This window comes from Acomys minous (genome assembly GCF_964271855.1).
Source record: "Acomys minous genome assembly, chromosome: 12".
NCBI lineage: Eukaryota > Metazoa > Chordata > Mammalia > Rodentia > Muridae > Acomys > Acomys minous.
Genome location: NC_140493.1, coordinates 81,106,727 through 81,134,693, shown reverse-complemented (window position 1 = coordinate 81,134,693; position 27,967 = coordinate 81,106,727). Strand labels below are relative to the sequence as shown.

The following is a 27,967-nucleotide window of genomic DNA, read 5'->3' as shown; positions in this document are numbered from 1 at the left end:
TTTTATGTGCATTGGTGTTTTGCCTGCATGTATGTCTATGTGAGTGTGTCAGATCCTGGAGTTACAGACAGTTGTGAACTGCCATGTGGGTGCTGGGATTTGAACCTGGGACCTCCGGAAGAGTAGTCATTGCCCTTAACCACTGAGCCATCTCTTCAGCTCCTGGGCCTCTTTTCTTAACGTGGCATTTGGTCTGTGCTGGCCATTTTTATGTCAACTTGACAAAAGCTAAAGTCCTTTAGGAAGGGGAACCTCAATTGAGAAAATGCCCCATACCAGACTGTCCTGTGGGCAAGCCTGTGGTACCTTTATTTATTTATTTTTTTAATTAAAGATTTATAGATATGGGAGGGAGCAGATGGTTCTACAGTGTATAAGAATGCGAACCAGTAAGCTGCACCCCTTCATGGCCTCTGCATCAGTTTCTGCCTCCAGGTTCCTGCCCTGACTTCTTAGATGATGGCCTGTGGGCTGTAAACTGAAATAAACCCCTTCCTCCCCAAGTTGCTTTTGAATATCATAGCACAGCAATAGAAACTCTATCTAAGACGTTCTGTTCCTGGGTGCCTTTGCTCACAACTGACTTGATCTTTGGAAGGAGAACCCATCTGTAAGGGTTCTTACAGAGACACCCTCCCAATCTGTAGGGATTTACTGAGGAGTGCCTGCTGGAGGCTGCACTGAGGAGGTGGGGTGTGGGGAGCCAGGCCGGCAACAGACCTCGAGCTCATATGCATCGTGTATGGGTCGTGCTGGGCCAGAGGCTGGATTTTCTCCATTGTAACCTGACAGCTCAGGCAAAAGACAGCCCGTCAATGTCTATTATAGGAATAAACACGTTCCATCTTTTCTAAGACCAGAGTGAACACTGTTTTTATAATCAGGTCGTAGCCGATGTTTATATTGCAAAGAGATAAACAAATGCGGGTTGTGGGGGAGAGAGAGAGAGAGAGAGAGAGAGAGAGAGAGAGAGAGAGAGAGAGAGAGAGAGTGTGCTGGGATGGTTCACTAGATGCCCTGAATTTCCTCGGAATCCGTTTTCCTCAAAAGAGCCATGGGCACTATGTACGGCTACTCCATATTGCTCGGGCCCCATGTAGAATGTCACACTCCGTTCTGGAAAATCCAGGTTAAGAGAGACAGTGACACAGCCAACCACTTCTGACTGGTGACCAGGACAGTGTTACCAAAGACATACTGAAAGACAGCCAGGGAAGACTAAACTAAGAAGAAAGAGTTGGCACCATTTGGGTCTTGAAGAGCACCCAGGAGCCGGCCACGGAGTCGGCTGCTTTGACTCCAGGTAGGTGTGAGTGAGGAGATCAAAACTGAGCCTCAGGATAAAGAGTGGATTCGAACGCCTCAAAACAGGCAACTCCTGAGCAAGCCGTCTTTGAAGAGAGTGAGGGGCTCCCATCCCTTTCTTAGTGGTGTGCAGTTGAGAAGAGACTGGTGCTCAGCAGTGGAGGGAGGTGGGACCAAGGGCAGCCTTACAGATTCAAGGTAGATCTTGTGTTAGGAAAGCCCAGCCTGGCCCCAACCAGCTCAGTGTTTCAAGCGGCTTTTTTTCTTTTTCTCTCACATTCTTATCGCTCTAGTAGATACTGGCTTAGTTACCAAGTATTTACTGCCATTCTTGATATAAGATAGACAAGTGTGATAAGAGCATAACAAAATTATTCCAAAATCCTGTCTGCTGGAGATGTTTAGGGAACGCGTGTCTTAAGAGTCAGAGCATAAGCCCAGAAGAAACGTTGGGTTTTCCTTGTGAAAGAGTTACAACTTATTGCTCAGAATGCAGCGGGCACGTAGGGTGAGAGGCCTTTGCCTCTTGTACAATCAGAGTCTCGCAGCAGCCTCATCTCGGTCCTGTGGGGCTTCTGTCCCCAGCAGGTCCCTGGGTCCTCCAGAGGCTGTTGGTGGTTTCTTTTCTGCCTTCAGAAAAACAGCCAGGTGTTGGCAAAGTGAAGGCCTGCCGCCTGTCTTTGCAGCATCCCACCCCTTGTCCAGAAATCCCATTATCTGGGAGACTGAGTGCCCAACTCCAGTCTGTCTGCCACTGAACTCTGGGTGCTTCTCACCACCTCCAGCCCCACTCTGGGTCCCCTCGTCCTTTTGTTGTCAGTCGGGGAAAGAGCCGAATCTATAAATCTGAGTTGCTTCTCTACCGGTGACAGCCCCGAGTTCTTTCTCACCACGTTTGACATGACCTAATGGGGTTTACAGTTGTTTGAGTGCTTCTCCGAAGCAAATGAAAGCGCTTAGTTAGGGGACGCGTGAAATGGCATTGTTTGTTCAGGGCACCTCTGCAAAGCTGGAGGATCATCCGCGCATTAGCCACTGTGCGCTCCAGCCACGCGCACGCAGCATCAGGATTCCACCGAAGGCGAAGGCGCCTCAGAGCTGGCTCTGGCAGCCTGGCCAGTGTGTAGAAGAGGTGCTGGGATCTCTGGGACTAGGCGCCGTCCTCAGCTGTGTTCATTTTGCCAGAAAGCTCCGGGGGGGCGGGGGGGGGGGACGGCGGCTAATTGGGAACAGAGGGGACACCCGGGGGATGAGAGAGGGAGGGTCTCGCCAAGGTAGAGGAGTGACGAATATTCGCTTGTAGCAAGACAAGAGCCAAAACAAGATAGACCCCTAATGAGAGCTTTGGGCAGACCATACTATGAGCTCTCAGGGGCCGGCAGCGTGGGCTGCTGTGTTGAGTTGCCTGGCTGCTTGGCATCAGACCAAGTCCTCTTTTAATATCAAGTTTCATAAGCATGGAACAATAACAAATCATTAGAAACCCTCTGGGAATGGTGGGTGGGCGGTGGCTGCCTTCTTCCCCTCCCTTCCCTGCTTTCCCCCCCTCCTCTCCTAAACCCATCTCTTCTGCTCAGGTACATTGTCCCTTTTGTAAGTAGAGAGTGACGAGGGAGGGGACAGTGTCTGAGAAACTCGCATGTTGTTAATCTGTTATTAGGCATAAGCCTTACCACCAGGCCGGGTACTCAGATGCCTCATTGTGCGCCGGGATAGAATTACGCATCATGAATAAAAACTGCTGTCAACATGCATCGGTTTGAAAACATTAGAGCATATGGTATGTGATTATCTGTATTGTCAAGTGCAATAAAGTGAATTTGGATATAATAAAGAATGTAATATTTTAGAAATTTGGTAATAAACTAAGGAAAGGATGACAGCTGAGGTTCCTTAAGGCCCCAGACACAAATAAATTGAAGTTACTGGCCTCTGAGGCCAGGCAGGCCGAATGGCCACACCATGGCTTAAGCTGTATGCAGCGATTTTGAAGTCAGGGAAAGCTCTGTGTCCCCTGACTGACACCTCTGAGGACAATGGAACAAACTGACTCCTGGAGAAGACAGGAAGAGGTGGTGGCTTCTGGTGGAAGGTTAGGCCTTGCTGTCACACCTGGCCCCCAGGTGTACCCTGCAGCCCACTGGAGGCTTTGGCAGCCTCTCCCTGGTCAAGGGCAGCGCCGTGCCAGCCATCGAGATATCCTGAGACCCATCGGCCCTTCTTGGTTCCCGTTTTGTCGGAGAAGAAGGTGTTGTCCCAGAACTACAAGTCACTCCCTGGGGAAGGCAGCTGTTTTCTGGAACTCTCCTCCCCCTGGGCCAAATGATGAAATAATTTCCTCAAGGCAGTATATCAGGGAAGCATCTCCAGAGAGGGCTGGAAGTGGCAGCGTAGAAAGAGGGCTGGAAACTGCACCAAGCTCTGTGTGTGCCGGTGCACGTAAGCCTTCTACAACTGTATGGTGCTCAGAGACGAACCCTCCCACCTCTTGTAGACAAGAAAACAGAGGCTGCTGGTTAGTGCGACTGAGATTTTTTTTTTAACCCTCCTGTAACAGCTTCTCTCCTCAGAATATCTGACAGGAACAACTTAAGTGGAGCAAGGTTTATTTTAACTCGCAGCGTCAAAGGGATTTCGGTTTGTAGACCTAGGCAAGATGCTGTGAGAATCTTGCTCAGTTAATGATGGCAGGAGAGGCTTGTGCACATGCCAGACTTAAGATGACAGAGGTGCCTGGAGCTAGAGGCAAGTAACCTGTAGGCAGGTAACCCTCAGAGGGCCACACCTAGTAACCTGCTTGCACCAGCCAGGCCTTACCCACTAAAGGCTCCATGGCATTGGAAACAGTACCACAAGCCATGGACCAATCAAAGCCTTTGGCACCCATTTCAAATTCAGACTAGAATCCACATTTGAACACAAAACCCAGGCTGCTCTTCAGGAGGGCCCAGGTTCTAGTCCCAGCTCCCAACCATCTGTAACTCTGGTCCTAGGAGTTCCAACATCCTTGTGTGCCCTCCAGGGCACTGCACACACCTGGTACACAGACATACATGCAGGCAAAACACACCCGCACCCCCCCAAAGAAATAAGAGTAAATGAATCTTAATCACAGGACCCCACATACAGAAGGCCTGCAGCCAGCTGTCTTACCCGTCCCTCCCCTTGGGCCTGGCAGAAGCTAGTCTGTGTTTACCAGGCTAGATTTGCCAGTGCCTTAATTTGTGCTGTCGCCATGATGGTTGTCACCATGCCTGCCTTTATTGTCCTCAAGGAAGGGAGCACCTGTGAGTGTTTTCCCGGCAGGCTGCTTTCATGTTTCTGACCCAGGGCTTCACCAAGACCCCCAGGCCCCAGTTCCAATTTCAGTATGTGTCTTGGTGCCCAACTTCCAGAAACCCCATGCCTGGCCCCTTCCCTGTACCTCAGCCTGCCCTGGTTCTCCCAGTCCCAGCTTCCTTTGCGCACCTTGTTTGTTGCCCAGCTGGGATGACTGCTCTGCAGTTAAGAGGGAAGAATCTGGAGTGCTGCTGCTGCTGCTGCTAGGCCGAGTTAAAACAATCTGGACAGCTAGGCACAGAGACGACATTTTGTCCATTTCATGCCTGGACACCTCTGTGACTCCCCAGGACAGGGTAAGCAGAGGCCTAGGAGCAGTGACAGGTTTCTCTTAGAAACAACAGCAAGGCTGAGTCCAAAGCACTCGGCTCCTCAGGCTTAGATCCTGTACCAACGCAGCCGGCGCCTGTGGATAGCTGAGGGGGGAGTTATTTTGGTGGGTTTTTTGTGTTTCTGTTTGTGTTTGTTTTTGAGACAGAATCTCTTGTAGCTCAGGCTGGCCTTAAATCGGTACAAAGCTGGAGACTGACCTGCCTCCTGAGTGCTAGCATTCCCACACTGTCTGGGATCAAGGTCTCACTGTGTAGCCCTGGCTGGAGTGGTATGTAGTGCCATGTAGACCAGGCTGGCCCTGCCTCTGCCTCCGAAACGCTAGGATTAAAGGCCTGCGCCACCAGACCCAGCCCACACCCAGTTTCATGTGGTGCTGCGGGGAATCAAATCCTCGGCTTTGTACTGTTAGACAGGCACTCTACCAACTGAGCTACGTCCTCCTAGCTGAGGTATTTTCCAGTCTCAGCTAGCAGCTACTTCTTCCAATCCATGTCAGGTACCGAATCCTTATAAAGGAACGACAGCCTCTCTCAGACTTGATAACAGGAGCCCGCGTTATCGTTTAATCCCCGTGCTGGCCCTGTGAGGTCGGCATCTTGATTCCTATTTCACAGGTGGGGAAGCAGGGTTAGGGAGGTTAATGGCTTGCCCCGAATCACACAGCCAGTGCACAACGCTCCGAGCTCTCTAACACATTCTCAGATCTGAGGCTCAAGCTCTTCCGTCCAGAGCATCTCATTGCCCTTCCTTAAGGAAGTGCGCTCTCTCTTCCGACCACCCCCTCCCTTCTTTCCTTGTATGTGGGCCTTGGGAACCAGGCTGTAGACACATTTCCTTCAGTTAAAAACAATCCTGAGTTGCTGTCTCAGCTTTCTTTGGCATTCTCGGGACCCACAGACGGCCGAGGGGCAGGCCCAGAGAACAGCTCTGTCCTTGGTCTAAAGTCTCGGGGTTACCCACTGACAGCCCCCGCCACCCCACTGAAGAGCTGGTGAAACTGAACCGAATGCTTCTAATGATCTGTGAATGTATTAATCCTACTCTCTGTTAATTAACAATATGATAAAGCCGGCATTTCGTAAGTCAGCGCTTAACACATGTTTTAGCAATTATGTACTTAGTGGTTTGGATTCAGAATGCTAATAGAATAAAATTTTAATGAAGATACAATGCTGTGAAAAATTTATTGCAGATCAGAGTGAAGGTGCTGTTGCTGTTAATGTTAAGGGGTGGGGGACACTCAGTTACAAGGGTAGCACCCCCCTCCCCCCAGTACTTCTGAGTACTTGGTATTGCTCAGTTCAGAGGGGCCAGGAATTCTGGGATAGACTGATTCTTGCCTCCATTGACTCTTTTATCTAAAGACTTCTCCTTGGTGACAGCAGCTCACACCTATCTATTTCCCCAGTTCCGTGGGGTATGACGTCCTCTTCTAACCTCCTCAGACACCAAGCACACACATGGTACACATGAATGCTCGTAGGCAAACAACTCATGCACATGACATACAATTAAATAAATCTTATTTTTAAAGAGCATGTATCTCTCATCTACCTTATTTATATATTAACATACAGGTACCACTCCGTTAATATCTCATACATTATTAGTCCCACCAAAATAGGAATTTAATAGGACACATTTGCAATGAGCCATAGTTAGAATTTCATTTATTAATAATTAAAGTCATATTTTTAGTGAGAACAAAGATGGAATATGCTGGGGTTTTTTTTTTTTCCTTTGCTTTAACCCCTTGTGATCCAACTACAAGCATGGCTTGTCTCGCTCGTTTCTGGTGATACTGGGTTCCCAGCCAGTATGACTGACAAAAACACATCTCACAAGGCACGCAGATCCCAGAGGGAAGAGCACGTTCACCGTGCTAACTAAATCATGGTACTAATTTTCCAATCCCATCCTCCAATTATGCAAAGGATTCTGTTGAGACTCAGCTTGTAAATTTCCATCTTCCCCGATGTCAATCAGTTCTTCATGCAAAGTAATCAAGTGTTGCATTTTTATATTTTTAACAAATGGGTTTGAAATCCACTGAAATCTCCCTTTCTCTCTCTCCCTCTCTCTCTCTCTCTCTCTCTCTCTCTCTCTCTCTCTCTCTCTCTCTCCTTTTTCAAATGAGTCTTTGCTGTTCTGTTTCTGAGTCTTCTAAGTGTGCAGACATAAGCGCATCGGAAGATGACCCAGTTCCGTCATTCCTAACAACAGAATCGTGTAACTATGGCACTATTTCCCCAACACTGGTTTTGAGAGTGTTTCTTCTGCAGTGCCAGTTCCTAGTGCAATGCAGGTCTTTAGAGCTCATTTGGCTGCTGGCTCATCCCAGCTCATCAAAGCACAGTTTTGGGAGTGTGATGCAACTGAGGAGGTAGGCGCTAAGGTCAACCACAGCACAGTCAGCTGCCCTGCTCCTGTTATTTCTGATGTACTGAGGTGGTGGTGCGGGCAATGGCTTGAAGCCAATCTCATCGTCCTCTTCTGTGGCACAAGGTACCAGCTGTGCTTGCTGCCATGACTAGATGAAGTGCCTGTGGGGACCTCAGTCTCATCATAGCCTCCCGTCTTTCTTTCTCTGCATTGGTATACTTATAGCCTTACATTTATTTGTCTGCCGGTGTGGTGTGCTGGTGTGCATGTGCCGTTGGCATAGTTGTGGAAGGAAACCAGAGGACAACTCCAGGGTGCGGGTTCTCTAGGGCGGGTCCCATAGGCTGGTGGCAGGAACCTTCAGCTGCTGAGCTGTCTCTCTGCTCTGCCTCCTTTCACCATTTCATAAGCTGCTTAAATGTCTCTCTAGGCCTGGTGGTGTGAGGCAGGAGGATTGCTTGAGCTCAGCAGCTTGAAGCCGGCTTGAGCAACCTAATGAGACCACTATCCAGAAAAATAAAGAAATAAACAAGCATTAGTGAAGTTTAAGCTGTTTTCAGAAGAGTAGAAATGATGCGTTTGGTTTCTTCGCCCTCGATGCGCGTCTCAGTCACGCACACAGACACTGGGCTGCCACCCTAGCCCTTCTTCAATTTGGAGGATGGGACCTGGACCTCAGCCTCATTTTCAAATTTATTTCCTAAGTGATTTTGATGTGGGAGTCACGGCTGAGAGAGTCACTCTTCCAGACCAGTGCCTCTTCGAGTTTGATTTGCATAAAATCACCTGGGGAGCTGGCAGATTCAAGTTCAGTAGGTCCAGGGTGGGGCCTGAGACTCTGCATTTGCAGCGCGTTCTCACGCTGCCCCTCCCCCTTGTCCCGCAACCCTATCCCAAGGCCTAGTCTGGAGCTTGGGAGCATGTCGGCTCCCTGTAACAGAGCTGGTACCCCAGCTGGGCTGCTGTCTCAGCTTCTGGACGAGATCTGGCTTCCAGATGTCATAAACAGCTAGATCCTTAACGGCCAGAAAAACAAAATAGTCCAGACCCGCCCTGTGGTAAATTGGTAAGGTAGTCTGGCCACCTGGCCACGAACTCTAGCAGCAAGGGTCTAGGGATGCTGAGGGAAGCGCCGCGTGGGCAGAGGTGCGCCGGGCATCTTGCCAAAGCTGTCAGTTGTCACTGCTCTGAAGCCACGCCTCATTATAAAGTTCAGAGAATCTGCGGCAGTGCCTGAAAAGGTGCTTCCAAGTAGTGGGTTTTTCTGAAAGTTTGGAGCCTGAATCTGTGGTCAGTACCTGTTCCCAGGACATGTAAGGTGGCAGGCTGAGGAGACAGAGAAAATGACAGCCATGGCCAGTGCTGGGTTTGACACTCAGAGACTAGTGGATGGCTTGTTGTTTTTCTAATTAGGACCTTTTTGGGAGGGGAGGTGACACAGGGTTTCTCTGTGTAGCCCTGGCTGTCCTGGAAGTTGCTTTGTAGACCAGGCTGGCCTGGAGCTCAGGAATCTGCCTGCCTCTGCCTCCCTGGTGCTGGGATTAAAAGCGTGCAGCATCACTGCACAGCGTATTACGGCCTTTTAACTCCTAATGTGGCCTAGAAACCAATGGTACTCATATGTCTCTTTCAGTACCTGAATCTTGTTCCCACTGTGAAAGCTGGTGGTAACCCACAGGTAGCCACCTCCCACAGATGCATCATTGAATTTTTATTTTTTTTATTTTTTATTTATTTATTTATTTTTTTTTTTTTTTGGTTTTTCGAGACAGGGTTTCTCTGTGTAGCCTTGGCTGTCCTGGACTCACTTTGTAGACCAGGCTGGCCTCGAACTCACAGCGATCCGACTACCTCTGCCTCCCGAGTGCTGGGATTAAAGGCGTGCGCCACCACGCCCGGCACATCATTGAATTTTAATGGGGGAGGGACAAAGGCAAGAGTAGGCACATTAAAGATAGAGGTTGATGTATGGTAGAGGATATAGCAAGTCTAGTTTGATTGCTGGTGGGAGGTGCCTAGCCTGCTCACAGGTAGAGCGTTGTAAGCCATCCTCCTGGGCACTGGGGTGGGTTGTTGTTGTTGTTGTTGTTGCTGCTGCTGCTGTTATTTCTGTTTCTCAGAAGTTTCTGAGAGTCAAAGTGGTTAATTAACTTGCTTGGAAAAACACTGGCAAAGATGGATATTATATTATATCTGCCAGGCTCGGGCATCTAAGCCTTTCCCCTCCTCAACTCGTTGAGGGTCATGACCTAGACTGAAACCTGCTTACCCAAGTTTCTCACTGGCTGGATGAGGCTGGAGGCTGGCTCTCTGGAAAGATAACAGATGTAAAAATCCACTCTTTGGTGTGGGTACATTGCTCCCTCAGACACCTCCTATAAAGAAAGGCTTCCAGAAGCCCCGATTCCTTTATGCTCAGGAAAGCCTGAGGCTGAGAAGCCTGAAAGGCCCTACTCCTGCCATGTGGAGCCTGCCCAGACCTCCCCAGGCACTGTGGTTCCCTGAGCAGGCTCCAAGCCGAGGCAGCACGTCCTCCTGTCCTTGCCACAGCTGTGTGCGACCTCAGCCTCCTCCACCCTGCTGGGCGCACGCTGCAGCCCTGGCACCTTCTGCTGGGGTCCTGATCCGAGCCAGTTGTCTAGCGATTTAATTTGGTGAATTTACCACTGCGTCCCAGAGTTTATATTGGCACTTAACAGCAGTAATATGTGTCTCTCTCGCCAAGAACTGACTATTTTCCCCAACCAAGATGGAACACCATGCACACACACACACACACAAAATAGGTTTGTGAGCTAATCCGCTGCCCTGACAAGTGTCATTCACAGAGTCGCTGCTATGGAGCGCACTCAGAATTAAATGAGGTTGGGGTTGTCTGGCCTGGGCCACAGGTGCCTTTTCCCTCGCAGTTAACGAGAGTCTGGGATGAGGCACCCTTCCCTGCAGCCTCGGGCACTTTCAAATCACGCCATCAGCATTCATGACAAAGCCCTCTTAGAAAAAAAAGCGATTTGGGGCTGGCTGGAGGTCTCTCCCGTCTCCTCCTGCTTCTTTTCAATCTCTCTCCTACCCTCCCCTGGCCCCCACCTCTCTGTCCTTACTCCTACAATGTACGGCTCTGTACACTAGTGTTAATTAATTTCATGGGCCCAAGTGGATGCCCCCCACCAGTTTAAAAAGGAAAGAAAATGTTTCCTCTACTGCCCCGTACCAGTTTTGAAATTCTGAAGTAGAGCTGCATTGCTAGGTTTAGTAAACCAAGGGGGTCTGCCCTTTACACTTCAGTATGAATGGGTGTCTTTTGTTCGGTTGTTTGCAGTACTACCCAGACCTATTTTGAAGTGGTCTCCCCATGTTAACCAGGCAGACCTTGAACTCATTAGCACAGGTGGATCTTAGACTTGGAATCCTTCTGCCCTAGCTTCCTGAGGAGCTAAGATAACAAGGTTATACCTGGACAGCCTGGGAACCTGTTTTCAGTTCTGAAAGAAGCAGCTTTGCTGTCCCCTCATCTCCTGACCTGAGGACTTGAATTTGAATCCAAGCATACCTACAAGTACCTGTCACCTGAGCATTGGTTGAGGATGGGGGTCGGGATTAGGGGGATCCTGAGAGCGCCCCCCTTCCCCCCCCCCCCATGGCCTTCCAGCCAGCCTAGCGGAACCATGAACTTCCAGGTCAGTGAGAAACTCAAGGCAACAAGGCAAAGATCAGTGATCACTGGAGGAGGGAGACAGCTGGCTCTGACTTCCCAGTGTTCAAGCTCACAGACTCAGACTCATACCCCACAGACCTGTGGACACACCACACACACACACACACACCCCAATGGGGTAGGGAGACAGCTCTCAATAATTTCTCTGCTGCAGAAGCATAAAGAATAGAGTTGAGATCCCCGGCTCAGGGTGAGATGACAGAGATCCCAGGCACTCATTGGACAGTTGATAAAGCTTCACTTTCCCGGGCAGACCCTTCTCAGAAATAAAGACAGAGCAATTAAGGGAAGTCAATCAACACCAACCGCTGACACATTCACAGTCACATGCACACAAATGTGCATATGCATGCACACACACATACACACATACACACATACACACATACACACATACACACACACACACACATCTTATTTCTTGGAATCCAGGCCCTGGGAGATAGAATCCTGAAATTTTTTCTCTTTTCTATGGAAACTTCTAGATTCAATGAAATGTTCTCTGCTTGGCTTGTCTTGGCTTACGAAACATAGGACAGAGTCAGGCATGTGTGGGCATCTGAATTTCAGGGACCTGGCTAAACATGCAAGAAAGAGCCCAACCCATAACCGCAACAACCCAGATATGGGGCAGGGGGAACTCTTTAAGAACTTTTACCCCAGAGGAGACTGGGGCGGAACCACCAGAACATGGGTTTGGGGACAGTGTGTGCCCACCCTCTACTCCGTTCTTGGTTTAGCGGTCTCTGTACACGCTCAGCTTACAGTGGCTGTAATGAAAAAAAAAAAACTAACTTGTAACTAAATCCCCACAATACACTCTCAGGCTCACAGTTGCCACCTGACGTGTGAAGGTCTCTCTTCACATTTCAAGGTCAGATGCTGACCTGAGCATCCTCCAGCCTAAGAGAAAAGAAAAGCACCTTTCCGGCCGCGAAACTGCCTTCCCTACTGGCAAATCCCACCCGCGTAGCTTAATATCAATTTGGGGGATTCAGTCTTGTGCGCTTCCGCGGGACTAGATCAGGAATCTGACGGTGCTGTTTCTGCTGTCTGCCTCCCATCCCCAGTCTGAGCCCCCAGAGGTGGCCGGAGAGACGCAGGTGTGAGCTGGCTTGCTAGGTCCCCTCTCCCCTCCTGATTAAATGGTGTGAGGCTGAGCCGACGCACACAGGCTCTCCACCTTGCCTGTGCGCCAGCCACTTGTAATTCCCTTCAGCCCTAGCCAGCTCTGCAAAGCAGAAAGAAATATGACCAGGCAAGTTGAGAAAATAAATTAAACTAAGTGTCAACTTTTCTTGTTTCTCTCCTCATTATTAAGAGATGGAATGGGGCTCGTTTATCAAGCAGGGGGAGAAATTAATTGACACGGCTTTAATATCATGATGTCTGGCGTGTCTGGTCACATTCCTTCATTTTGGGGGGAAAGGCATTTTATTATAGTTTACAGCAGCCAGCTGCCAACTACGGGTGTAAATGAGGAAGCAGGTGCGTGAAGGATGCCACATTGGAGGGACCCTGACACCACTCTGAAGGGGACACACCAGGGAGAAAGAGTGCATAAAGAAGAGAGAGACGCTGTCTGCAGGCCCCTCCAATCCATCACAAGTCCGTTTGGAGACCTTAGGGATTTGGAGTGGGGGTGATGCCAGCCTCTACCACTGTTGGACTCCTGCACCCCCTTTGTTCTGAGCCAATTCACTGAACCGAGAGGCTCAGCCCTGTGTGCAGTGTGGGCCAGAGTGCCTGCTCTGTTTTTTAATAAGACCAGAGAAGTGAGTGCATTCTTGTATGTGTCCCAGCATGGCTGACTCACTGAGAGCCAGACATCCCAACCTCACTTTAGGTAGGTCTGGGGTTGGGGTCTGGAAGAAGTCAATGCCCCTCACCCTGTACCCAGGACAGGGTTGACTGACTTAGGAGACACATGTGTTATTTTCCTATATGAAAGTTCTCATGGTGTTGAGTTTCTGAAGCATCACGGGCCCCTTGCCTGTCTTTCTGGTCAAGAAATCAGGATCAGAGAGCATAGGTAGGAGAGAAGCAAGTGTGGAGCCTAGAGCCATCATGCCTTTCCCGTGCTTTCTCTTTGCTTTCCTTCAGTGGGATGCTTAGGATGCAGGGTTTGGAAGGGTCCGCCAGGAAGGAAGTGCTACCCAGTGGTTGCTGGGTCTCACCTTGGTCGTAGCCCCCATCTGGAGAGTGGGAATGGTCCTTTCTCCTTTCCCAGGGGGCTGTAGTACAGACTGAGAGGAGAAGGGCCATCCAACAAGCATGGGACAAGCTTATGCCTGTTTTTCTGTGTTTGATTTTTGGTGTTCGTGGGGACCAAGCCCAAGACCTTGAGCATGTCTCCAGCCTCAAGATTATTACGTAGAATGCAAACAGACCCTAAGTAATCACTTTGATGCCAAGCATGAGCTATAACTGAAGGCGTCCTGTCCCTCCCTGCCTGGTGGGGAATGACTTTATTGCTCTAGCGAAGTACATATTAACATCTGAGGGTGAAAATGGGCCCAGTTCAATGTCATGGCACAACCATGGCACAGTATCTAATGCCCAGGATCCCTGCAGAGCAGCTGAGTGCGTAGTGACTGTGGAGCCTGTCCTACTGTCCACCAGGCTGCCTGGGGAAGCAGGTATGAGTAGCTAGAAAGTTCTAACCACACCCATACCCAAGAGACTTATGTTTGAGCTGCAGGCCACCCTCAGAAGTTGGTGGGGGAGGTTGCTTAAGTTCTGAATATTCTTGCATATGCGTACCTTAAATTTTTTACACACACACACACACACACTAAATTAGACAATTTGGGAGCTTTTCTCCTTTAGTTTTTTTTTCCCTCCATTAGCCACAGGCATTAAGTCATGCCTTTTGTCCGTTTCCACAGGCACTTTTGTGATTGACTATTAGTGTCCATTGGCCTCTAGGGTAAGAGAAGAAACTTGTTTCTGAGGCGGGGTGGAGACTGACTGTTCCATCGTCTCCTCCCTAATGGCCCCCCTCCGCCCTGTACTCTATAAGTGCTTCGGTGGCCGTGTTTAGAGTGGGTCATTATAGTTTTGAGGTGTCTTGTTTTCATAGTTCCGTTCTCTTCATCTGTCTTTTACAGCCTTGCATTATTCCGATGAATATTCAGTTTTGCTCGTTTGAACAAAAGAGGCAGAAAAGGTTTGACTGTTAAATGCTTCTCTCTTAAGTGGGGCTTTACTTGTTAGTTTCCAATAATAGCTTCATTCAAGAGAACGTTCCAGTTTCAGTAAATGCAGCCTGCCCACTCTACCCTTCTGAGGCCCGTTCTGAAAGCCCTTTGTCTGGGGGGAACCCTCTCACCACCTTCTTTGTCCCAGTTCCACTGGCTCCTGGAGCCCCTTGGGAGTGTACGGTGTACTTAAGGCTTTTGGAGACGGTGGGCAGGTGACATTCTGCAGTTGTCATGCAAACATCAGCCCTGGGTCCTTTTCTCTTATTAGTGGTGGCTGAAGTAAGTTTAAACACCTAGGTGTGTGTGTGGGGGGGGCATTCCTTCCTTCAGCACTGAGGGCAATGAGACGCATAGCATGGTTGCTCACCAGGCCTTCCTCACAAGGCCCCAGTGGAGTACAGGCTCTTGTAGACTCACAACCGGTCAGAAACCATGCCCTGGTGGAGACCAGCTCAGGAACACCATTTTGGTCATTTGAGAGAAAGGCAAAGGGGCATTCGGGTAGGGGTGGAGCGGGGCAGGAGTGGAGTTGGGTAGGGGTGGAGCGGGACAGGGGTGGAGCGGGGCAGGAGTGGAGTGGGGTAGGGGTGGATTTGGGCAGCAGTGGAATGGGGTAGGGGTGGAGCAGGGCAGGGGTGGAGTTGGGGTAGGGGTGGAGCAGGGCAGGGGTGGAGCGGGACAGGGGTGGAGCAGGGCAGGGGTGGAGTGGGCATAGTTCATTGTTTTTGCCTCTTTTATACTTATTGCTGCTACTGTTGTTATTATGAGTGTATAGCATGAGTGGAGGCCAGAGTTTGGCATTCTGTTCTCTTTCTAACTTTTATCTGTCTGTCTGTCTGTCTATCTCTCTGTCTTTCTGTCTTTCTGTCTGTTTGTCTGTCTATCTACCCGTCTGTCTGTCTCTCTGTCTCTATTATCTCCCAGTGAACGTGGTTGCCCACTGACTGGCTGGCAAGGCCCCAGGAATCCATCTGTCTCTGCCCCCTTGGCACAGCGGTGCACACTACCAAGCCCAGGTTTTATGAGCGCTAGAGATCCGAATACACCTTACACCCCAAGCGACCTCCCCAGCCCTTTGGCCTTTGCTTTTGAATGAGGAAAATATGTTTCTCCTATCCATCCACAGGCCTCAGTTTGATGGGCCCTCATGAGATGCCATTTCTGGTTTTCCTTTGGGAAAGTGAAGGGTGACTGTTCTTTCCTCCCCACTTCCCAGTCCTCCCAAGGCTCTGTGTGGGCTGTCCATCCAGCAGACTGTTCCGAAGGCCTCTGATGCCCAGTGCACTAAGTGCAGACAAAAGGACAAGTGCTATGTGGTTGTGCTTTCCAAGATACCTAGACCGCATCATTGCATAGACCTGCGGTTCTCAACCTGTGGGTCACGGCCTCTTTGGGGTGGTTGCACATCAGATATTTACTTTGTGGTTCATAACAGTAGCAAAATTACAGTTATGAAGTAGCAACAAAATAATTATGGTTGGGGGGGATCCCCACAACACGAGGAACTGTATTAAAGGGTCGCAGCATCAGGACGGTTCAGAACCACTGGCCTAGACAGAAGAAAGTGGAGGTGTCCAGGCCTGGAAAGGACTGCTATGTAGTGGGTATCAGCTTAAATATGGGATGACGAACAGGTTCCACAGATGGATGGTGTGGTGCTGGCTTCACAGCTGTGTCACTGACCTTCATGCCTCTGGGCTATGCACCTTAAAAATGCTTAAGATGACACGTTCTGTGTTGTTGTATAGATTTGGCCACCATGATTTTTATTCTTTACTTCGAAAGAGAAAAACACAATGCTCAAAGGAGTTTTCCCCACTCACCGTCCATCCCGCTCGAATTCCTAATCCCATTATTTCTGTCCTTCCCTCGTCTGTTTTAATTTACTTGGGGAGGAGGAAGCTGTTCCCAGTGAGTTACTAATTCATTGGAAATGATAATGCACCTGTGAGATAAAAATGATTATATGTTGAGGAATAACACTTATTGATAATTAAGTGTTTCATTGCTTCTTTGCTTCCTCAAACGGAATAAATAAATATTTTAGACATAATCAAGTTTGTTTTCTCTAGTCAGGCCAAACAGACAAGGATGCTGAGGAGATATAGATGCTTAACATGCTGCCTTGACACCACTGAATTGTGACACATCCAGGGTGTAGAGGCTTCAGATCCAGGCTGTCTTCCCTGAGTCAGGAACCTTTTTTTTTTTTTAAGGATTTTGTTTATTTTTATTTTATGCATTATGGATGTTCTATGCCACTCATGTGTAATGCCCACACAGTCCAGAAAAGAGCCTCGGGTCCCCTGGAACTGGAGTTACAGATGGTTGTAAGCTGTCATGTGGGTGCTGGGAATTGAACCCAGGTCCTTTGGAAAAGCAACCAATACTCTTTAACCACTGGGCCATCTCTTCAGCCCCAGAAAAATCATGGCCATGTTGAGTCCTGTGGAGTTAGGGAAGAGGGGGCCATCAAGGAATCTCAGAGTCAGAATCTAAAATTATGCCAAGAACCCTCTGGCCCCATTACATTTGAATTCCCACATCAGAGCTGGCCACCTCCTTGCTGTCTCCGCTTGGTGGTCCAGCACAGGTCTCAGTAATAACCTGGAGTTGAAGTCCTGACTTCCGTGGTGGACCAAGGAGTTAAGTGGCCACAGATGCAACTTAAGAAGCAAGGCTCCGCCATTGCCCCGGTTCTGGTGTCGAGTATGAATGTGCTGGGGCCTTCAAATCTTTGGCTGTCCTCTGTCTTGTGGAATGTCACTTGCTTTACCTTCGTTGCTAATAGCTTGCTTGGATTTTGCTCATTCGCCCACGTTCTCAAGCCTTCTGTCCAGAGCACTGTCATTGGCGAGGCAGCAATCTGCCTGGAGGAGGTAGTTGGTCCCACTCTGCAGAGATAGCAGAAGCCCATCCCTCACGGTATGAGTGTCCTGTGGCTGCTGTGACAAAATGTCACAAACTTTAGAGGCTGAAAGGAGCAGCAGTCAATTCTCTTATTGTTCTGGAGGTGGCGGCAGCACTCCTTCCCCAGTTGTAGGTGACAGTTTGATGTGGTGGTTGGTTGCAGCTGTATCAGCTGTACTGTGCCTGGCTTCACCCTCCCAGGGCCTCTTTCTGTATCTCTCCATCTCTCACCTCTTATAAGGACACCAGCTGTTCCACTAAGAGTGCTTTCTGAACCTGGAATTCTTTTTTTTTTTTAATTTTTTATTTATTAATTTTTACATACATTGGTGTATTGTCTGTATGTCTGATTGTGTGTGTGAAGTTGTCAAATCTTCTGGAACTGGAGCTACAGACAGTTGTGAGCTGCCATGTGGGTGCTGAGAATTGAATCTGGGTCCTTTGGAAGAACAGCCAGTGCTCTTAACTGCTAAGCCATCTCTCCAGCCCCCAAACCTGGAATTCTTAATCACACTTGCAAAGCCCCCCAGATCTTGGGGTGTAGGTATTATTTAGAGGATAGATGTTCAGCCCTCTGCAGTCACTCTAATTTGCAATGAGGTAAAACAACAACCACAACAGCAACAACAACAACCCTAGCTCATTTGACTTGTTTTATTTGCAAGGTGCTGAGGTGGGCCCAGATGTGACCCATAGGCTGGGAGCAAGTGACATGAGGTAGCAGCAAGGTCTGCCCAGGCAAGAGGCTGTCTCTGAGAGGTCCTTGGCTCAATTCTAGAGAGATAATATGGTTTTTAAAAAAACTCTTGTTGGTCTCCTTACCAGCCATAGTGTAGGGCCTAGGTGGGGACAGTTGGTATAGAAGGAAGGGCCAAGTCAGTCAAGAGGCAAAGCTCTGAGCCGTGTGGAGTGATGGAATGCTCAGACCCTGAGGCCCGGAACAAGCCCCATCCTAGCATTGTCTCAGCACACAGTGTTTTAAAGGCGCTGTTTTATCCCAGGGACACACTGAGAACAAGGTCCCAGCCCTACACTAGTCCAGAGCATGGCTGGCTTAAAGTCAGTCCTGGCCCCTCCTTTCTGCGCCCTCCCTGCACTTGCCCACCCTGGAAGCCTTTCATAGGGCTCTGGATCTTTGTTCTTTCTTGTAGAGTAAGGTAGGATCTGAGTTCTAGAACACTGAGCAAGGAAAAAAAGATTACCTACTGAGATGTAGGCCCCTGCTTGTTCTGTAGGGTGGGGCGCATGGCACACTTGGCTTGATAGTTTGAAGGCTTCTCCAAACCTGAGCGAGGGTGATGAGCCAGCATCCTTGGGGAAACGACAGGTGTTTAAAGAAGGCAAGGATCAAACACTTGAAAGTCCAAAGAGAGATGCTTCGGACACTGCCGCTGGGTATGGCTGCCCTCAAACTTTGCAGGGATAGATGGTGCTAAGGACTAAGGAAAAGCAGACACCCAAAGGGGACAAAGAGAGAGCCCTGTAGGTCCTCTCTGGGACACCCCTTGGGAAGTATGAGCCTGGTGAGAAGGGCTGTAGTTGAGCATCAGTTTAGTTCATGTGTAATGTCTGCTTCAGGCTTAGGTTGTTGAGGATCTAACTTTTACCCAGTGATGCTGGGGAAACTGACCAGTTGGTTCAAAATTTGGTACATGGGAACAAATGGCACAGCCTGGAGATCATGATTGTATTTGTGTGGTAGCCCTGGTCCTCTTTTTTACTGGAGGTTGTTTGAGAGCAGAGCTTGACCTTCATTTTCCTAAAGAACCTTCTAGAACCTGCTGTGGGAACTGTGATATAAAAGCTCTGTGTGTCAGCCCCCGTTTCCTTGGTAGTCCTTGGAGAGTGATAGTAGAGGTGGCTCAATGAACCAGAAGGGACCTTTCTACCTTGGGCGGCTGAGCCCCAAAGCAGACACAGAAACCGAAACAGCTTACATCTGTCTCTTATCTGTTGATAGGAAGCCCTGATAATCGTATTGCAGAAACAGCCAGTAAGATTTTGCCTTCCCGTGCTTTGCATTTGGCCCGCTCACATCTTTGGGGTGGGGGAAAGGTGTCTTATTTGGGGCTGCTGTCAGAAAATGTCACAGCTTGTCAACAAGTCACTTACAGTTCTGGAAGCCAGAAGTCAGAGTCAGGTGCCAGCATTTTGGTGCTGGTAAGGGCCCCTTCACAGGCTTGCAGAAAGACTTCTTAATGTAACCTGACTGGGCAGGAGAGAGTTGGAAAAAGCAAGCAGGCCTGTCTTTCTATAAGGACACTGATGCCACCCCTGAAGGGTTTCATCCTCAGGACCAACTTCACCTCCCAAAGTGACACACACACACACACCACCACCACCACCACCACCACCACCACCACCACCAGCAGCAGCAGCTGCTGTACCCCACCCCACCCCACCACCACCAGTCCATAGCAGAGCCCTTGGAATTCTGATCTGGAAGAGCAAGCATCCACCTCTACTTCCTGGTGCAAAGTGTGAGGTTCAGAGAACAGAAGCAGGTCCCCAGGTTGTGCCCAGGCGAGACTGTTACCAGACCCCTGCCTCACCAGTGTCTCTCCATCTCTGCCCAGGTCCCCTCGTACATTAGCGCCAACACGACAGCCGTGCTCAGTGCAAGGTGGCAGACCCGCCATGTGCGGGCTCACGTGGTTACCCTGGTGCTTACTGAGTTAGGGTCACAGATGGGGACTCATACTGGAACGCTGTTGGGGGTGGAAAGAGAAGAAAAGAAGGGGCAGGAGGGCGGAGGGCGGCACGCAGGATGCTGAGAGCGGCACGCAGGATGCTGAGCGGCTCGCAGGATGCTGAGCAGCAGCCGCCTGCCAAAATTCTTTAGTGCAGCTTGTCTACTAGCGCTGATCTCCAGCCGAGTAAATACAGTGGATAGCTGACGGGCTGACAGCAGGCATCAGACAGTCTTAAACTGCCCCAAATCCACAGCGTGTTTGAAGCGGCAGTAGCAAAGGGAATGCCTGCGCAGAACAGAGGCCCGCAACTTTTGATAGTTTTTTTTCCAGGCCTCAGGACGCCCTGATGAGGTATTAGAGGGAACCATTCAGGAAGAAAAGGACCAATAACCGCCTCTGCATGGAGGCCGACCCAAGGGCTGGCCATCGAAGCTCACAGAAAGGGCCAGTGCGGGCCCCGCAGTGATCCAAGAGGCTCTCCATAGCCCACAAGCCTGCCTCCACATTGAGCCAGCAGGCTCCCGACCCTTGTAAATAACAGACAAGTAAATTTCTTGTTTGCTTCAGGCCAAATGTAAGCCACGGGGTGCCTGCTGCACGTGGGCAGAATCCTGACTGCCGCCTCGCTGCCGGAAGGGTGCTGGGTATGAATAAGGACCCCTGCCTGGACCACAGCACCCCTCCCGCCTGTCTGGAGCCCGCCCTGCGGGACCCAACTCACTCCTCCTCTCTGTTTCTCCTTCCTTCAGGATTTGGCTTCGTCACTTTTGAGAATGAAGACGTTGTGGAGAAAGTCTGTGAGATTCATTTCCATGAAATCAATAATAAAATGGTAAGTCTGGAGGGATCGTCCAGTGGGGGGACAGGGGGGTTGAGTGGCTACAGCATCCATGTCGCGCATGCGGAAGTCAGGGAGTGGTCTGAGGCCTAGGCTGTCAACGCTCGGCCCTGTCAACAGGAGCGGTTGTGAGAAACAGTGGACAATGAATTCTTTTAATAATGAAGGGCCTGTTGCAAGTAGTGATGTTTAGCAGTAGTACCAGCTCTTGTGTTCGGGAGGTTGAGGCAGGGGGATCGGCACAAGTTTAAAGCCAGCCTGGTCTACAGAGGGGAAGATTCCAGGCCAGCCAGAAACACATAGTGAAACCCTACCTCAAAAACAAAAACAAAAACAAAAAAAAAACCTAAAACTAAAACTAAAAATGCACCCCCAGGCACGATGATGCACCCCTTTAATTCTAGCACCTAGGAGGCAGAAACAGACAGATCTCTGAGTTTGAGGCCAACATGGTGTACATAGTGAGTTCCAGCACAGCCAAGACTATGCAGAGAAACCCTGTCAACAAAGTCAGACACAGGCTGAGGAGAGAGCTCAGACTGAAGTACTTGTTGGCAAGTCTGAGAACCAACGTTTGATCTTCAGAAGCCCTTTTTAAAAACTTGGTATGGCCGGGCGTGGTGGCGCACACCTTTAATCCCAGCACTCTGTGAGTTCAAGACCAGCCTGGTCTACAAAGTGAGTCTAGGACAGCCAAGGCTAAACAGAGAAGCCCTGTCTCAAAAAAACCAATAAATAAATAAATAAATAAATAAAATAAAAAGCACCATATGGTTGTGTGTTCTCACAAGTGCAGCACTGGAAGGACCCCCAGGACTGACTGGCCAGCCAGCCTACTCTGTGTGTAACGTCTAGGCCAGTGAGATGCTTACAGTTAGGGACGCAGGGACCTGAGGGAGAAAACCAGAGATAGTCTTCTGGTTTGCACACATGTGCACCCCCCTACACACACACACAAGCATACACACTGCCATCCCTACACAAATACACAAAGCCACAATTAATTAATAAAAATCAAAAAGCCAAATATAAGTATTCAGGCTACCTTACATACAAAGTTGAGACCTTGTCTATCCCCGCCACCATCTCTCTCTCTCACACACACACACACACACACACACACACACACACACACACACACAGCAGTTTTTGGAGCTATTCGTGTGACCATTGCAACCATTTTGTGTTGTAGTGTAGAAATGTCCATAGGCCGTACATATGTGAATTTCATGCAAACAGATCATGGGACACACACTCGCTCACTCTCTCTCTCCAAACTCAGCTCTCTCTCTCTTTTTTTTTTTATTTTTTATTTATTTATTTATTTATTTATTTATTTATTTATTTTGGTTTTTCGAGACAGGGTCTCTCTGTAGCCTTGGCTGTCCTGGACTCACTTTGTCGACCAGGCTGGCCTCGATCTTTTTTTTTAAAAAAAAAAAAAAAGCTCATCTCTCTTATTTTAACTATATAATAATGTAAAAGAGCATTTTCAAATCTTGGGCCTTACAACAGGCAGGCAAAAGACAAGGCATGCTGGGTATGGCCCACAGGCTGGAGGTGGGAGCCCCCTAACTTTAACCGTACCTTTTTGCTTTTGTTTGGTTTGGTATTTGAGACAGTTTCACTATGTAGTTTTGGCTAACTGAAATTCACTGTGTAGACCAAGCTGGCCTCAAACTCACAGAGACCCTCCTGCCTCTGCCTCTGGCAGGAGAAAAGGTATGTGCTACCATACCATGCTTTTGACAGAGGGCCCCTGAGAGACAGATCTTAGATAGGAGATTTCCCAAAACTGTTTCTCCCCTTATCATCTGCAGCCTTCCCTTTCCAAAACTCTTCTTCTTGGAGTAAGCCTCAAAAAGGGGAGATTCCACTCCTGGAATTCTGCAGAGCCAGGGGAACTGCCCACAGAAATGGCCACCAGAGGGCGCCACACCCTGCGTGGTGTCTGCCTGCTTTTTCTCTCTGTCTCACACTCCTTTTGAGTTGGGTGACAAATCCTTTCTTTCTTGGTTCCAGAAAATATAAAGGGGGGTGGGGAGCTCGGTAGGTGTTTCTGGATCCATGTGCAGATCCCCCAGAGCACAAACATATTTGGTTGGCCAGCAAAACCTCCAGCCCAGAGAGAAGAGGGCAGGTGGGCATATTTGGGCTTCGATCACAGCTGTGACTTTGATATTTTCTCCCTTTTGTCAAAACATTCCTTGCTTCTGAGGCATGCATTCAGATATGCATTGTGTATCGGTCTGATATGTGTTCACCAACTTTAGATTCAATAATAGAGCTTTTAGTGTGGATAAGATCAAAGCAATCTGCTTAGCATGTGGTGCTGCAGGCTTGATTCAATATTTGACTTGCTAATTTTTTCCCAGGGCACTAAAATAATATTGTTCATATCGTTCCTAGCCACCATATGCATGTGAAATGAAAATAGTCTTTTCTTTGCATAGTGTATGTTGGAGGCATCTGTGCGGGCATTAAAGTGCTACGAGAGAGCTAGGTGGGGGAAAGCGGCACAAGTTCCTTTGTGGACTTGGTCCTCCAGACGCTATTATGCCTTCTGGTTGGCACCTCCCTCCCCACCTCAGGTCGCTGCTTCTAAACTGGAGAGGTGGAGAACCTACATCTGCGAGCAGACGCCTTCTTTAGCCTTTGCCAAGCTTCGTGTTGCCAGGGTTGGAGAAAGGTTGTCGGGCAGCAGGGAGTAGAAGAGGAGGCAGAGGGGACGGGCAGGCGGGCGAGCGAGCGGGCGCCTTCCTGCATTCCATCAGTGCAGGCAAGAGATGATCCCCATGTTGCTATTGGCAGACTTTGAAATAAGCCTATGATACAGGCTGGGAAGGGCTTATGGTCGGCTGTCTCTAGGGGGGAAAGGAGGCCACGGGTGGGTCCCAGGGCTACCCATAGTTCAGCAGCATAGGCTTTGGGCTTCCTGGCTGCTCAGAGAGCTATTGGACTCTTGTCTGAGCTTGGGGGTGAAAGGGCGAGCCCCCAGATGACCGGGGGAGTGAGATAAGAGCATGTTGAATGAAGGAGATGCTGGGAGCCATTTCCCAGGCTTCTCCCATGAATCAGTGCCATTCTTGATGTAGGCGGCGCTGACCCCTGACCCCTGACCCCATGGCCTTGGGGTAATTCTGGTACAGAGTTCCTATTGTCCTTTAGTCTGGGTCTGTGCTTTGTTCTGTAGGCGATAAGCAAAATCGGAAGTGGACAGAGAAGGGGAAGCCATGGGGACACAGTAGTTCACACCCTAGACTTTAAGGTATCTGGGAGCAGGGGCCAGAGAGAGGTCACTGAGCCCCAGCAAACAGAGCTAAGATTGCTACTTCCCTGGGTTGTTAAAGGCTGGGTGTGCTGCCTTGAGCAAAGGGCTTCACGCAGTGTTTTCCCCCAGCTGGGGTTCACACAGTGTTTTCCCTTAGGTAGAAGTTTGGGCAAGAAGTCTCTGCGTAGCACTTTCTGTTCCTGCGTATGTTGCAACACCTAACGTTTTTTTTAAGTTATGTGCATCTTGGTTGCTAGCCACTTGCTTGGCGCATCTTGACTAATTTGATAGTCAACACCTTTCTAGTATAAACAAAATCAAACCATTTCCCCCATCTTACAGATAGGCAAGGCACGACAAAGCAACCTGCCCAAGACCACACAGTCAGCAAGCAGCAGCCCCAGAATTGAGGAGCAGAGAGCTGTACTCTTAAGCCCTTAGTTGAACCCATAATGCTAGCCTTCCTCTCTAGACCATGAAGGGCGGCAACAATGATCTTGATGGCTTGTAAGGCTCCCTGTGGCCCCTCAGCCCATGTAGTTTCTTGATTTCCTAACTGAAGGCCAGAGGACCTAGTTTGGGCTTAAGGGTCCTGGTTAGCAATCAATCCAGGCTCCTTCCCTTAAACCTTGGGGCACGGTAGAGAGCTGGCTGCCACTCAGGCTCAAGGTTCAGCCCACAAGACCAGAACAAATGCAGATGTGCCTGTCATTAAACACACAGACGCAGGCATGGAGCAGCCTGGTGATCCTCCTCTCTGACCACTCTGCGAGCTCCAGCTCAGGCTCAGCTAATAACGCCTCCCATGGCAGCGTGCCCCTGATTGAAACAGCCCCATAGCAGTGGAGACATTTGCTTGATTAGTCAGTTACCGGAGCCCAGCCTGCAAGCAACCTCCTGATGCGCCAGGCAGCCATAGGGAGGGGCCTGGCACAACCCACATCTCAAAATGATATCGAGGAGATGTTGGTACCTGGATTGGGTAAGAATGGGGGTATAGTGTGGAAGGTACCAGGGTAGAGCCTTCTCCTATACCTCATTCATGGGGAATTGGTGTTTCCGGGTACCTCGCTGGTACCGTGCAGGTACAGACATGCCATAGCCCACCTGCCTTTCACACAGCATGCTAACTGAGGACTGTCAGTCCTCCAAGGGGACCACCAAAGCTCAGTGGGAAGTAGGGTCTTGTACCATGGGACAGCCACAAATGATAGAGCTGAATTTGTTGTTGTTGTTGTTGTTGTTGTTGTTGTTGTTGTTTTAACCTTTTTGGGTTTGGGGGAAAGAAAATTACTTACCTATCTGTGCACGTCTAAGTGCGAGGGTGCTGCCTTGCACGTGTGGAAGTCAGAGGACAACTTGAAGGAATCAGTTTTTGCCTTCAAGGAGGTCCCAGGGATCGAACATAGATTGTCAGTCTTGGCAGCAGACACTTTTAGCCACAATCGGAACGAGGAAGGAGGGGGTAGAAAAGAAAGTTCCTATGTCTAGTGATTAGCGTTTAGAGCTTTTTTCTTATTCCTTTAAGGCATTTGCACTTGCTAAGCAAGACATGCGTGTATAGCCCTTGTCTTGGAATGAATGGAAGCCTAGCAACCCGCCCTCCCCGCATGGTCAGCAGGGTGGGCATCCTGTCGGATGAATGTAGAGTCTCTGCCCCCGGCCCCTGGCTAGCACAAGAGTCAGGGGGTGATTTGTGTGCACATTCAAAACTTGAGGGAAGTCCCAGTGGAGGGAGTCCGCCAATCGTGGATACCATTGGTGCTGTGGTACCGCCCAGTGACAGAGGGCAAGCACCTGGCAATGTGGAGCTGGGGCAGGACACCTGGCAAAGGCTTGGCACTCATCCTTTGCCAGGCTAGTGCCCTCAGCATCACCTGCCAGGCTCTCTCTCATCAGAAAAACAAAACAAAACAAAACAAAACAAAACAAAAAAAACCGATCACTTAACCCTGGAAGCTCCCAGAGTCCCAGGTCTCCTCTCCAAAGAAGCACGCCTTTCTGCTCTGACCATCCTCTGAGCCACACCTGCTGGAGGGAAGGGTTAGGTCCTCATGTCGCCATGCTAGGACCTGCTGGGTCATTTGGAGACACTGAGAGTCTTGGAATCTGAGACAGAAGCCCAGACCCACTAGTGGTTACTGTGTGGTTCCCCTGCTATCTACTTGCACCTGCTTTGTCCCTCCAGCTCAGATGAAGCCCCTGGTGCTATTCTTGGTCCCGGTGGCTTTGCCTCCTCTGTGGTCACATTTATAGTCTGAAAGGCTGGCAGGGATCCAGCTCTCCTGAAAACACTCTCAGTGACAGCAGGTGACAGCAAGTGACCTCCATTTGGCCTAAGCCAGGGGCCAAGCTTTCTGCAAAGGGCCAGATAGTAAATATTTGAGGCTTGAAGGACCATATGGTCTCTGTCACAGCTATTCAACGCTACCATTGTAGCCAAACACAGCCCCAGACAGTATGTAAATGAGTGGGCGTGGCTGCATTCAAATAAAACCTAATTTACAAAAACAGGATGCTACAGCCAGCTGGATTTGGCCTACTGACCATCATCTGCAACTGAGGCCTAAACTAGCTCAGAGCAAGGCCAGCACTGGTGATGCTTGCCTCCAGGACCCTAAGAAAAGGGTTTTAGTTGAGTGATCAGCCAGGCGTACCATAGAATAGTGCTTTGTGAAACAGAGAAGAGAGGGTGTCCCCAACAGGCAGCGGGGCTTGAGGTTAGGAGAGCCTTTATTCATAGGTGAGCACCCAACCATGGTCACGGGGAGAAAGAAGCAAAGGTCAGAGGGCAGTGCTGTTCACCCCTCATGCCTCCCTGCCAGATGGCGCCATAGCCCCTCCCTGCTGAGCACCCACAGTCCAGGACACTGCCACCTGCCAGCTTCATGACCTTGGGCCAGTTAACCTCTTGATCCCCTTCCTTAAGGAGAGGACATTGGGGGTAACTAGAGAGAGGGCTGAGACAAAGAGGTATACAAGGTTTGGCACAGACCCAGGCCATGCCATGCTCCATCATAGTGATCACTCTTTTTAATATCATCATTCTCAGAATCATTTTGATTGAGCAAATATGTGATCCTCAGGGAAGATGGCTGCAGGACCAGGTAGGACTGGTTCCTGAGTCCCCATGGGAAGTAGGTATGTCTGGTGCCTGACCAAAGGTGGTTTCCAAGGGAGGAGAGGTATACAGCCCCTGGAACAAGTAGCTGAGTCCCGTGATGTGATTCGTTTTTTAACATTATATTTTATTTTTTATTTTATTTTATTTTTATTTTTTATATTTTTATTTAACTTTAATCTATGTGCATTGGTGTGAGGGTGTCAGATCTTGAAGTTACAGACAGTTGTGAGCTGCCATGTGGGTGCTGGGAATTGAACCCGGGTCCTTTGGAAGAGCAGACAGTGCTCATTTTATTTTGTGTGTGCGCACATAACTGCAATTGCCCACAGAAGCCAGAAGAGGGCGCTGGGATCCCTGGAGCTGGAGTTACAGGCTATTGCAAGCTGCCTGATGTGGGTGCTAGGAACAAAACTCAGATCCTCTGGCAGAGGATCTGACCATCTCTCCAGCTCCATGACTTGGGATTCTTTAGGTCCCAGGAAAGCTGAAGCAGGTGCTTTGAATATGTTCCAGAGAGCTCACTTCCAGGACCAAGGCTTGCTGTGATCCACAGCCTACTCTCTTCAGCTTGCAGCATCCTTGGGGGACCAAGCCTTAGAGCACAACACCAAGGGACAAGGCACAGCAGGGCAGTGAGAGAGCTGAGCTGGCCTCTCCAAATCAAGACCACAGTGCTGGGCTAGCCTGGGCCTGGAACCCCTCCGAGGCTAGGGTCAGCATCTGTGCCCTGCTTCTACCAGAGTGCCTGGCGACAGGGCTCTTAGCGTTTCCGTCTTGCATCATCCTCATCTCCAAAGACCCGAAAGCTCAGTCAGGAACCAGCCCAAAAGTGTGTGGGGGTGGGTGGAATTAAC

At 49.5% G+C, this 27,967-nt stretch overlaps 1 protein-coding gene across 10 annotated transcripts in view; it reads left to right on the top strand.

The window, feature by feature from the left end:
• Positions 1–27,967, top strand: part of MSI2 (musashi RNA binding protein 2) — a 361,149-nt gene that overhangs the window by 274,196 nt on the left and 58,986 nt on the right. For all 10 annotated transcript variants that reach the window (XM_084749550.1, XM_084749553.1, XM_084749551.1 and 7 more), the window contains one exon: positions 20,630–20,712. In XM_084749550.1, the coding sequence (XP_084605676.1) occupies positions 20,630–20,712 (83 nt within the window). The remainder of the gene's footprint in view (positions 1–20,629; positions 20,713–27,967) is intronic.